Raw genomic sequence first — 12,071 nt, 5'->3', positions numbered from 1 at the left:
GCAGGCGCGGAGGCGGCGGGCGAGGGGCGGTTCCCATGCGGCACACGTGGCGGCGCGGTCCCCAGGCCCAGGTGAGACAGCACCATGGGGCAGGCTGGCTGCAAGGGGCTCTACCAGTCGCTGTTCGACTATAAGACCGAGAAGTATGTCATCGCCAAGAACAAGAAGGTGGGCCTGCTCTACCGGCTGCTGCAGGTCTCCATCCTGACCTACCTGGTGGTGTGAGTGCTCGGGGGCTTGCGGGAAGGGCGGGGGCGTGCAGCTGTGGCCTCTCCACGGTCCGGAAATTGGCTATATGTACTTGGTGTTCCTTCCCTGTGTTTTGGGGTCTGTGACCCTGCTTGGGAGGAGGCCCTCCCTGGGCCCGTGGGTGTAAGGATGGGGGGTGGGTTACTGAGGGGGCCCTCTACTCCCGGGACACCCGCTCTGGAGGAAACAAAATGCGGCAGGGGTTTCTTGGTTCCTCAATCTATGAAGATTTCCAAGGGCAGCTTCTTCCTCCAGGCCTCCAGGCCCCAGTGCTAGAGCTGTGGGAAGCGGGCAAGGATACAGGGGGCTGGGCTGCAGCTGTCGCCCCGGGAGCCTCCCACACTGGGTAGGTTATTTATAATCACTGAGCTCAGTGCCAAGCGTTGGGCTAGGACAACTCATGAGCCAGGCATGTCCCTCTGGTCAACTCACCCCACCCGTGGCTGGCCTTTCTGTTATCCAGCTGGGGGTCCTGCCCAGTGGCCCTTTGCTCCTGCCCATACCCCTCACCCATCTGGCGGGAGCTGGCAGCAACTTGGGGTTGGTCAGCCAGACACTGTTCAGAATCTTCACCCAGAGTAGGGAGGGGACAAGTGAGGGAGGAAATGACTGCACAGAACTGGGATGCAGATGCACCTCTTTTACTTCTTCAGTAAATGCTGTTGAGTCTGTCCTATTTCCTGATTGGGGATGGAGCAGCCCTGACCTCACCTGGAGGCAAAGCGCCTGGCTCTCCCACCTGAGGGCCTTTGAACATGCTGTTCCTGAGCCAGGAGGTGCCTTTCCTCCTCTACTTGGGCAGCTCCCACCAACCCTTCAGACCTGGGATCTCCCATAACTCCCTCTCCTTTCCCTCCCACATGTCATGCAATTTCCCACAATGTAATTATATGTTTGTTTGGCAGATCATTTGCTTAATGTCTGTGTCTGACTTCTCACCAGGCTGGGGACGCCATGAGGATGGGCCTTGTGTCACCTAACTGCTTTGGCAATAGATGTGACATGAATAAGTGAATGAAAGAATGAATGTTGTTCCTTGAATATTTGCTGAATATTTCTGTCCAGGCCAGGCCCAGTGTGTTCCCACCAAAATAGCTGTTTAGCTCAAGGTTCACAGCCCTCTCCGAGTTCCTTAGAGACAAGACAATTTTGGGCCTAGCTCTGCCCCAGAGATAAAGAAGGTAGATACAATCTGTCTGGCACCTGCTATATGGAGAACTCTTACTGGTACCCTGAGAGATGCAAAGTATCCCACATCACCATTGAATGACCTCAGGCAGGTGCCTGCCCTGTCCTGGCCTCAGTTTCCCCAACTTTCCAAAGGGGAGGTTAACCTGAACAATCTCTAACATTAACAGTAATAAGTTGATGAGTCATATTTATCGAGCTCTTCATCTGTGCCAGGTATTCACCGTGCTAAACCATCTCATTAAAAAAAGTGCCATCTCATTAAAAAATATATTTTTTTGTATTCTGACACAATTTTAGACATACAGAAAAGTTACAAGAGTAGTACAAAAACTTTTTAATGCCCTTACCTAGATTCCCCAAATGTTAACATTTTATACATTTGTGTTGTGTGTGTGTATACACCCATTTTTTTCCGTTTAGGAGTAGACTGATGCCCCTTTGCTCCTATATACTTCATTGTATGTTCCTTAAAAATTAGGAATTCTCTTATTTAACCAAGTACAAGTGTGAAGATTAGGAAATTAACATTTAAATATTATCATCTAAGCTATAGACCTTTTGTAAATTGTCCCAATAATTATCTTACACAAAAGAAAATCTGAGTTCGTGCCTTGCATGTCTTCTCAAGCTCCTCTAATCTGGAATTGTTCCCGAGTCTTTCTTTGTATTTCATGGCATTGACATTTTTTGAAGAATACAGGATGTTTTTAAAACCGTTTTTAAGTTGAGGTAAAATTCAAGTAGCATATAATTCACCATTTTAACCATTTAGATTATACAGTTCAGTGGTTTTTAGTATATGCACAATGTTGTACACTGTCACCACTACCTAATTCTAGCATATTTCCATCACCTCCAAAAGAACCCCGTATCTGTTAACAGTCAGTCAGTTCTCCCCTACTCCCATCCCTTGGCTACCCTAATCTACTTCCTGTATCTATAGATTTGCCCATTCTGGACATTTCATGTAAATCAAATCATACACTATGTGACCATTTTTGTCTGGCTTCTTTCCTTTAGCATAATATTTTCAAGGTTCATCAATGTTGTAGCATGTGTCAGTACTTCAGTCCTTTTACAGCTGAATAATATCTCATTTTATGGACTTACCACATTTTGTTCACCACTCTTGGATTGATGGACATTTGGATTGTTTCTGCTTTTGGGCTATTATGAATAATGCTGTTAAGAACATTCATGTACAAGTTTTCATGTAAACATATGTTTTCAATTCTCTAGAGTATACAATTAGGAGTAGAATTGCTGGATCACATGATAACCTTTTGAAGAATTGCCAGACTTATTTACAGCAGCTGCACCATTTTACATTCTCATCTCAAGTGCCAATTTTTCTACATCCTCACCATCACTTGTTATTTCTCATTTAAAAAATAATTATAGCCACCTTATTGGGTGTGAAGTGATATCTCATTGTGGTTTTGATTTATTTCCCTAATGACTAATGATGTTGAGCATCTTTTCATGTGCTTAATGGCTACTTGCGTATCTTTTTTGGAGAAATGTCTGTTCAGATCCTTGGCCCATTTTAAATTGGACTATTTGTCTTCTTTATTGATGACTTGTAAGACTTCTTTATGTATTCTGGGTACTAGACCCTTACCAGTTATATGATTCTCAAATATTTTTTCTCATTCTGTGGTTTATCTTTTCACTTTCTTAATAGTGTCTTTTGATGCTTAAAAGTTCTTAATTTTGGCGAAGTCCAACTTATCTATTTTTTCTTTTGTTGCTTCTGTTTGGGTGTTAAAAAGTACAAGAGTTTGCACTCTAATTGTGTAGGCTGCCTCTTAGTTTGGGTTTGTCTGAGGTCCCCTCATGGTTGGTTTCAGGTTATTTACAATGTCCCTTAACCCTCCTCACTCCCCTGGACGGAGCCTCTGTTATCCTGTGTTAACCCCCAGAGTTCATTGGCTTGCCCAAGGTTATATGGTCTATGGTCAGTGCAAGGGTGAGCAGGTTTTGGCCAGCCTAGCCCAGTGTGCTCTCACTTCTGGGTATGCTTGTCACCTCTGCTACTTGCAGGACAGGGCTTCAGGCAGCATTGGGAATTGTGATTGCCCAGAAGCCGGTGGGAAAGGTGGAGTCCCACGCCTGCCCCACTCCACCCTGAGCCTGGGGAAACTTCCCTGAGGGCAACACTAAGGCTGATGCTCACCTTGCTGGCCCCTCCCCACAGTTGGGTGTTCCTGGTGAAGAAGGGTTACCAAGACACCGACACCTCCCTACAGAGCAGCATCATCACCAAAGTCAAGGGCGTGACCTTCACCAACACTTCGGAGCTCGGGGAGCGGCTCTGGGATGTTGCTGACTACGTCATCCCACCTCAGGTCTGAGCCCTACCCAAGCTGACAGGGCCTAGCTGGGATGGGTCACATGGGAAGCTGCTTGGGGACCCAGGGACCTCCATTCACTGTTTCCCTTGGCCCAGAAGAGCTGCCAGGGCTCGTAAATAGAGACCCTGTCCAGATTCTTCCCCCCACACCAAACTCCTGCCCTCTTTGTGCCTCATGACACCGTTCTGTTCTCAACAAACCCTGAGCCTGTTGAGACCAAGTGGGGCTCAGAGAATTTCCAGGTCAGTGTGAGTCCCTTGCATTAGCTCCCTAGCTGGTTCACAGTCTACCTGGGCCAGGGCCTGAGCTGCCCCATCACTGTTCCTCCTCCTCCCAGATCTGGATTTGGACCCCAGGGCCTAAGGTCAGAATAGGGATTTGTGGGGCAGGGACAGATTGGGGGTGTGGGCCTGGAAGGGACCTATCAAAGGACATCTATTCAGGGACTCTGAGGTCAGTGGGCAGATGGGTGGGACCCACTGATTTTGAGGCCCCGTTGTCCCCAACTCTCATGCAGAGACCCCACCCCTGCCAGACAGCCCTGGGAAGGAGGGTTCCCCAAAGGTCAGGAGGAGGTTCCTCAGCCCATCTCTGGTTTTCCAGGGAGAGAACGTCTTCTTCGTCATCACCAACCTGATCGTGACCCCCAACCAGCGGCAAGAAACCTGTGCTGAGGTTCGACTTGGCACAGAGCTGGGGAGGGGTGTGGGAGAGTCGCCCGCAGTGGTTGGGGTTTACCCTTCTCCAGAAGCAGGTGTCTCTGTCTCCTCCAAGAGCCCTGGGGCATGTGTGCACTGGTGCATGTAGCTGCATTTTTTGGTTGGGGTGGGAGGAGCAGGTTCTCAAAGGGTGTGTGGCCCCAGGAAGAAGAGGAACCCCTGTTCTAACTCCTGGGGTGGGATCTGGCTTTGACCTGGGAATGCTGCAGGGGAACCCTCCACCTAGGCGCCCTTTCTTTTCTGGTAGAGTGAAAGCATTCCTAACGCCGTGTGCTATGAGGACAGCGACTGCCCTCCTGGGGAGCCTGTTATGACTGGAAATGGTGAGGCCTGGAGTGGCCAGGGCTGGGGGTAGAAGAGGGCTTGGAGCCGGGAGGCTCCTGGCATTGTCCCTGTCCCACCCCTGCAGGAGTGAGGACTGGCCGCTGCTTGCGAGCAGGGAACACACAAAGGGGCACCTGCGAGATCTTCGCCTGGTGCCCAGTGGAGACAAAGTCCAGGCCAGAGTGAGTAGCTGTGGATCCTGACCCTGAGGAGTCACCCAGTCCTGTCCATGGGTCCCAGCCTGATGATAGAGACACATCCACTCTGGGATCCTCATTCTGAGGACACACCACAAGGCCTGAGCACTACCCCAACATGAACAAATTAACTGTTCTTGACTAAGGCTCCAGGGGACCCAGGGAACAGGCAGTCCTCGGCTCTACCACAGGCCTGGGGAGGACATAGAAGGGACTGGGGCAGGGGTGGGCCTTCCTGAACAGGCTGTCCTGGCTTGGTTTTAGGAAGCCACTCTTGGGCAAGGCTGAAGACTTTACCATTTACATAAAGAACTTCATTCGTTTCCCCAAATTCAACTTTTTCAAGTATGTGTGGCTTGGCAACTGGGGATCAGGGGTGGGGCCCTCCTGGTGGCTGTGTGTGGGCTCGTGTGACACCAAAGACAGAAATGAACCTCTTGGGGTGTTGGGAAGCCCCTGCTGTGGGGTTGGGGCTCTGTTCTTGAATGTAGTAGGATGTCAGTGTGGGAAGTGGTCAGGACTTGAGTAGACAGGCTGAAGCCAGGGACTCAGCCTGGGCCGGGAGAGGGGCCCCATGACTCCGGAGTCAGGTCCACTTTCTAGCCTCAAAACAGCAAGTCTACCTTCGTTTCACTGGCTGCTCACGGCCTCCACCCAGGACCAATGTGCTGGACACCAAAGACAGAAATTTCCTGAAGTCCTGTCAATTTGGCCCTAAGAACCCCTACTGCCCCATCTTCCGACTGGGGTCTTTGGTCAGCTGGACTGGGAGCAACTTCCAGGAGATAGCCTTGCAGGTGGGTGATGTGTGCTCAGGGAGCCCTCCCTGGGGCCTAATGGCTCTGGGCCTGGGCTCAGTAATGAAGAGGGGGTGTATAGGCAGACCCATGGGTGGGGTGGCCCTTCAAAGTCACCTGCCACAGAGACTCTTTGTTTTCAGAATTAACTCTGACGCACAACCAGCTGTGCCTGCCCTCGGCCCTTGGGCACTTGGTGAGGGGCACACTTAGCACCTGCTCTTTGGTTCTTAGTCCGTGGGGCATCAGCTAAAACTGAGCTGGAAGAAGCCCCACTGGCACATCCTGGCTCTGTGTAAGGCAACTGCCTGTAGTACATACTCACCCCTGTGTTTCTCTTCTTCTCTGAAGCATGAGGCAGGAGGAGACAGGGGCTGGGGACTGTCAGCAACACACTTTTCTCAGCTACTCCAGAGGTGGGGCCAGAACCCTGGGCTTTCCACCTCCTCCTGGAAGGATGCTCCAGCCCGGCAGGCCCCTGGCCCGAACACCTCCCCTGTTTCGTGCAGCTCTCCATGAAGAGCTGGTCTGTGACTTCTGTCCATCTCCAAAAAGTTCTTTGAACTGATTCTTGTCTCTTCTTCATCAAGGGCGGTGTAATAGGAATTCAGATTGAGTGGGACTGTGATCTTGATAAAGCTCCTTCTGAATGCAACCCTCGCTATTATTTTAGCCGTCTGGACAGCAAATTTCCAGGAAACTCTGTCTCTTCTGGGTACAACTTCAGGTAAGTGGGGCTAGGCCTGCTGCCTTATGACTCTATCCGTGTTTTGTGTCCTCTCCTGGGTGCCAGCACTATGACACCTCTTCCTGGGGATGGGTGTCAGAGTGGGAGGTGCAGGGAGAGACAGATGAGAAGTGAGGGACAGTCGCTGGGGGGGCTTCTGGAAGAGTACAGGGGGCTCTGTCATTGCTCTGGGCTTGCTGTGACTCCAAGGCTTGACTTCTCTGCCAGATCAGCTCCATCAGTGCTTTGGTGGCCCCCGGTTGGTCCAGCATATAGTGGGAAGCCTCTTGTCTCTTGGGGAATGTCTGGCAATGACTTTGAGAATGTAGATGAAACTTTAGCGTAATGTCAGCAAGAGGGTCTGCAACATCTCCTGAGGCTGCTGTGAGCGAGGTAATGGGGGTGCTTATAAGTTTCCAAGCAGTCTTGTCAGTGTTACCAAACAGGGAAGATCCAGCCAGGCTGAGATCTCCCCTGGGCCGTGTCTCTCCAGGTTTGCCAAATATTACCGAAATGAAGCTGGGGTGGAATTCCGCACCCTGATGAAAGCCTACGGGATCCGCTTTGATGTCATGGTAAATGGCAGGGTACGTGAGCTGCATTTCCCATGTGGAGGCTGGGCAGGTCCAGGATGGGGTGGGTATGTTGGGAGGGCTCTGGTTGGAGTCCCTGGGGATCCTGCTGTCCGCCCTGCCTCCCTCACCCCGCCTTGTCTCTGTGCTCCAGGCAGGGAAGTTCAGCATCATCCCCACAATCATCAACGTGGCCTCGGGGGTGGCGCTCATGGGTGTTGTGAGTACCTCTCCCCTCCTTCCCCTTTACCCTCTGAGCACCAGTGGGGGTGGGATTTGGGGGTGGGTGGAGGAGGGGGCACCACCCCAGGGGAGCTGTCCTGATGCCCCAGAAAGAATGAGAGCTGGCAGGTCAGCACAGATAGTAAAGGGGGGTTTCTGGGACTTCACGCCCTGCCTGCTGCCTCCAGAGGGCAGTGATTACCCAAATTTCTTTTTCTGGGGGCAGAGAGGCATCTGCCTGCTGCTCTGGAGCTGAGATTCTCTGGGATCCCGTATCATCCCTTGAACTTCTTAAACCTCATCCTCACTTTTCCTAAGAGGAAGCAGCATCCAGGTGTATACAGGGTTTCTTAACCATGGCTTAGTTGACATTGTGGGCCATATAATTAGTTTTGTGGGACTGTCCTGCACATTGAAGGGTGTTCAGCAGCATCCCTATCTCCACCCACTAGATGCAGCAGTACCTTCTCCCATGGTTGTGACAACCAGAATGTCTCCAGACATTGCCAAATGTCCCTGGAACAAAATCACCCCCATTGAGAGGCTGGGTCGTCAGCCTTGTAGTCCTCCCTCAGATATGTCCCGTAGGCTGGGCCCAGAGAAGCTCACAGGAGAGGAAGTAGTGGCTGGAGATCAGGGAAAAGTTCCCCTTTGTTTTTCTGGAAGTTTTTCAAAGACGTGGGAGTCAGTGAGTGACTCCTTGATGGCTTGCACCCATCCCAGGATAGCCTCTTGCCAAAGTTTCCGGCAGCCTCTTCCCTCCTTCCTCTCTGACTGGGTAGCCACAGCAGCCCCACTGGAGGCTTCTCGCAGGACAAGGGGTGGACTTTTCATTGAGACCAGGAACACTGTGTCCTGTAGCAGGACTCAAAGAGGCCATGCTCTTGAGAGGTAGTCAGTGCAGGAAAATGAGCCCAAATGACGACTCTTCACTGCAAACAGCCATTGTTAGGGAGGCTCATATGTTTGCATATGGCACTCTCTTAGAGAGGGGCCACCTTCCCTCATCACTTTCTCATGATGTGGGTAGACTCGGAATACAGGCCATGGGGGAGACATACCTGTAATACGAAGGTAATGGGAAACTTGGTGGAGGCTGGGTGGGGTAAGCCACGGTTGAGAAATCCTGTATGCAGCTGGATTCTGCCTCTTCTTTGTGGAACAAGGAATTGATAAATAACATTTTTGGCATCTACGAGAAAAAAAGAGGTGCGCAGAGCCCAGGGTTAGAGGACTGGTTTCACCTGAGCAGTCCCCTTTCCTCCCCCAACCTCTACTCAGTCTTTTAGGAAACCTCGCTCCTCCCCTCTGTGCTTTGAGTGGGGTCGCCCTCTGGTGGAACAGATGGGCATTTGCACAACGCGCTCTGGTCTGAAGCATGTATGCTCTGGTGTCAGTGGGTCCCAGCTGGGTTAGCTCAGGCCTCCTCATCTTTCCCTGACCACCGCTATTGTTCTGATTCCCTCCAACCCATTTCTCACGATGACTACCAGAGGGATCTCTCTAAGATACCCCAATTCTGACTGTGTCCTGCCCCTATTCAAAGCCCTCAGTGCCACCCCCTAAAGGGTTAGGACCAATGCCTTGAAGACATTGTAAGAAGCTTTACAGGCTGGTCCCCATCCACTTCTCCAGAAGTGTCTCTATCTCTTCCCAGACAAGCCCTGTTGAATTTCCCAAGCGTGATAAGCTTGTACCTACCTCTGCAATGCCTTTCCTGAGATTTTTAAAATGTTGCTTTGTATGAACTCCTATTCAGCCCTCAGGACTCAGCTCAGAGGTTCCTTCCCAGGCTGAGTAAAGTCCGGTCTTCTCTCGGCTCCCCTTGTTCCTCTCCCCATTATAGAACATGTCACTCTATGTCATAATTTATATGCTTGTCTCCTGTACCAAAAAGTCTCATTGTCTTAATCTTCCCTGTGCCCCTTTGTGGTATCTGGCATATAGTGAATGCTCAGCCAACATTTGTTAAAGAGATGATTTGATGGGGTCAGAGTCAAGTGTGGGAGGTGCTTGGCCTGAGGGATCAGATGGACTCCAGGCTACCCTGGGCTCTACCATGCACCAGCTTTGTGGCCTTAAACAAAGGTGCCTCTTTTTGAGTTCAGTTTGCCCATCTATGAAATGGGGACAATGATGCCCTGTTCAGGGATTGTTGAAGGATCAAACTGGGTGTAGTATGTGTCAGGTGGCTGGGGGCTTTCCAGAAGTCAAGTGTTCTGAGTCAGGGACCCCAACTCTTTTGCAGGGGTCTTTCTTCTGCGACCTGGTGCTCATCTACTTCATTAAAAAGAGCCATTTTTACCGCAACAAGAAGTATGAGGAGGCGAGGTCAGTCATGCTTCCTCCCCAGCAGCCCGAGGGGAGCCCTGTGGAGACACCTCAGTCAGCCGCCCCCTCCCTGGCTTAGGATCTTTGCCTTGGGTGGATGGAGGTGCTCGGGGTGTGGCGGCAGGGCTGAACATGGGAGCTCCCCTGGAAGGGCCGGGAAGGTGGATTGTTCAGAGTGTGTGCCCTACAGAACCGGACTCTGTCTCAGAGCAGCCAGCAGAAGAAAAGGCCACCACAGGCTGCGGGCAGGAGACCTGGTTTCCAGGCTTGGACAAGTTCCAAGCCTCCTTGGACCTCAGTTTCTCTTTGTGAAATGAGAATTGGTTTACATACAGTGCCTTCCAGCACTTAAATTTTAGGATTCTTGGTCCTGATGGGCTGGGTTTGAAGGAAGCTGGAGTGGTAAGGGAAGAAAAAAAATGATATTTATTTATTTATTTTTACTATAGGAGCCTATTTCCAGGCTTTCTTGGGCTGTGGGCTTGGTGGGGGTGTGTGTGTGTATTCAGAGCACAACATGAATGGGCAATCCTGATGTCTGTGGGCAGACAGAAAGGGGAAGGAGCTCTGGCCCAGCCCTTGGGAAGGCTTTCTGGATGAGTTGGGATGAGAATGGGGAATTGCAGGTGGTGGGCTCCAGATAGGTAGGGTGTCGTTCCCTCAGCCCCACTATACCTTGGGACAACAGGTGGAGGGTCGGCCCATATCATTTGCCTGGCTTGACCCCCAGCTCTGGTTCATAGGCTGAACTCTGAGCCCTGACTCTGGTTGAAGACTGGGTGAGCCCTGACTGCACTGGTGCCCCCTGAGCTGTTGGAGGAATAGGGGTGCCCTCTGCATGGCAAGTAGTTCTGCAGGGCCTGCCCTCACCAGTCCTGGGGGGAGGTCAGGCTGCACAGGCCAGGGTTAACGGCAAGTCCTGCCCAGGGACCTGGAGGTCCTCACCCTGTGAGCAGAGTCCTTGCAGCATGATGGGTCTTCGGATGCTGAGGATGCAGTGGAGGGGCCTGGGTTGCTGAGCACAGGATGAAGGTGGCAACCAGGAGAATGGCTGTGTGTTCTGGTATCTCCTGGAGCAGGCTACTCTGGTCCCTGCTCTGTGGTGACCCGGTCACAAGGCAGGATGTCCACGACCCAAGAGAGCTTCATCCAAGCTGGATTCTGAGAAGAGGGGTGCTGGTGGTGCTTTAGCCCCTCCATGATCCTCATTAGCTCCCCAGTACCCCTAAGTAACCACCGGATTGCTGTGCTATCCTGGTGTTAAGACAATAGTACTGTCACTTACTCAGACTTACTCTCTGCCCGGCACTGCTCTGAGCAATTTGTATATATGAACTTATTTCGGCAACTTTAATAAGGGAGACATTAACATTCCCTATTCTACTAATGAGGAAACTGAGGCACAGAAAGCTTAAGTAACTTACTTGTCACACAGCTAATCAATAGCAGAGTTGGGGCTTGAACACAGGCAGTGTGTCCCCAGAATCCAGTTCTTCTCCATCAGGTTATTTGACTTATCAAGCCCTGTCTCCGCCATGCCTTCCCTAAGCACATCTTGATGTGGAAATTCTGGAGCTGCTCTAGCTTCAGGAGGGTGGTGGCTGTATTGACTGCTGGTTGGCGGGCTGCCCTACACTGGGCTGTCCTGGGCAACCTGGCTGGTTCTGCCGATGTGACTGCAGCCTGGTGTGGAAGGGTGCCCTGGGCTGAGTCAGGAGGTAGCCTTCAGGCTCACCCTGCCTCTACCTCCCTATGTGCCCTTGAGCATAGGTCTGGCCGTTTTGGGGCCTGTTTTCCTTTTTTTTTTTTTTTTTTCAGTGGGGGCTGCACATAGGCCCAGGTTGTTGTCAGACTAGGGTTCTGTGATTCTCCAGGAGTTTACTGGCGTGGGGTGGACTTTTCTCTGGCCCCTACCTTTCATTCATTGCTGACTCAGGGACTAGCAGACTCCAACCGAGAGCTGGGCTTGGGTAGGAAAGGGGTGAGAAATGGAGTGGGACAGAGAGGAAGGGCAAAGGATGGAGAGGAGTGAGGGAAGAGTGTTGGAGAAGTTGGTGGGGCTGCAGCAGCTGGGGCTGGTGATCTGAGGTAGGCCTAGCACCTAGCAGCCCCCCACGTGCTTCCTGAGCTATCACTTGTTGGATGCTTGCCTGAGCTCATCAGTCTGTGAGAGGGAAGAATGGCCGTCCTGCTGGTCTCAGCACAGCCTTACTTGTTGTGAGAGGCTTGAGCCGCCACCACAGTGGCTGCTGCTCATTGCGGGGGCAGCTCCAAAGACGTGTCTTTGCTGCCCCTCCCTGTGAATGCTCTGCCTGCCTGCGGTGCTGCCAGTGAGAGGATGCTGCAGGTAGAGTCTGCCTTTAGGAGGCTGTCTTTGTCCCTAGAGGT

The 12,071-nt window shown here is 51.6% G+C and overlaps 1 protein-coding gene across 6 annotated transcripts in view; it reads left to right on the top strand.

Moving 5' to 3' along the window:
* The first annotated feature begins 6 nt into the window (after window positions 1-6).
* P2RX5 (purinergic receptor P2X 5) overlaps window positions 7-12,071 on the top strand; it is a 16,244-nt gene continuing 4,179 nt past the window's right edge. The window contains exons 1-11 of one of the 6 annotated variants that reach the window (XR_003043300.1): window positions 7-221; window positions 3,638-3,788; window positions 4,398-4,469; window positions 4,761-4,836; window positions 4,923-5,019; window positions 5,299-5,379; window positions 5,693-5,831; window positions 6,422-6,558; window positions 7,052-7,133; window positions 7,285-7,350; window positions 9,601-10,371. Coding sequence is in view for 2 of the 6 variants with exons in the window: in XM_015597344.2 (XP_015452830.1) it covers window positions 85-221; window positions 3,638-3,788; window positions 4,398-4,469; window positions 4,761-4,836; window positions 4,923-5,019; window positions 5,299-5,379; window positions 5,693-5,831; window positions 6,422-6,558; window positions 7,052-7,145; window positions 7,285-7,350; window positions 9,601-9,762 (1,212 nt within the window). In the remaining 4 variants the exon portion in view is untranslated. Of the gene's footprint in view, window positions 222-3,637; window positions 3,789-4,397; window positions 4,470-4,760; window positions 4,837-4,922; window positions 5,020-5,298; window positions 5,380-5,692; window positions 5,832-6,421; window positions 6,559-7,051; window positions 7,146-7,284; window positions 7,351-9,600; window positions 11,735-12,071 lie in introns of those variants that run through there. The other 5 variants (XR_003043299.1, XM_006922205.3, XM_015597344.2 and 2 more) reach the window with 5 other exon arrangements.

This window comes from Pteropus alecto, unplaced genomic scaffold, assembly GCF_000325575.1.
Source record: "Pteropus alecto unplaced genomic scaffold, ASM32557v1 scaffold398, whole genome shotgun sequence".
In the NCBI taxonomy this organism is placed as follows: Eukaryota; Metazoa; Chordata; class Mammalia; order Chiroptera; family Pteropodidae; genus Pteropus; species Pteropus alecto.
The sequence above is the reverse complement of the archived record's forward strand: the minus strand, read 5'-3'. Positions and strand labels throughout refer to the sequence as shown.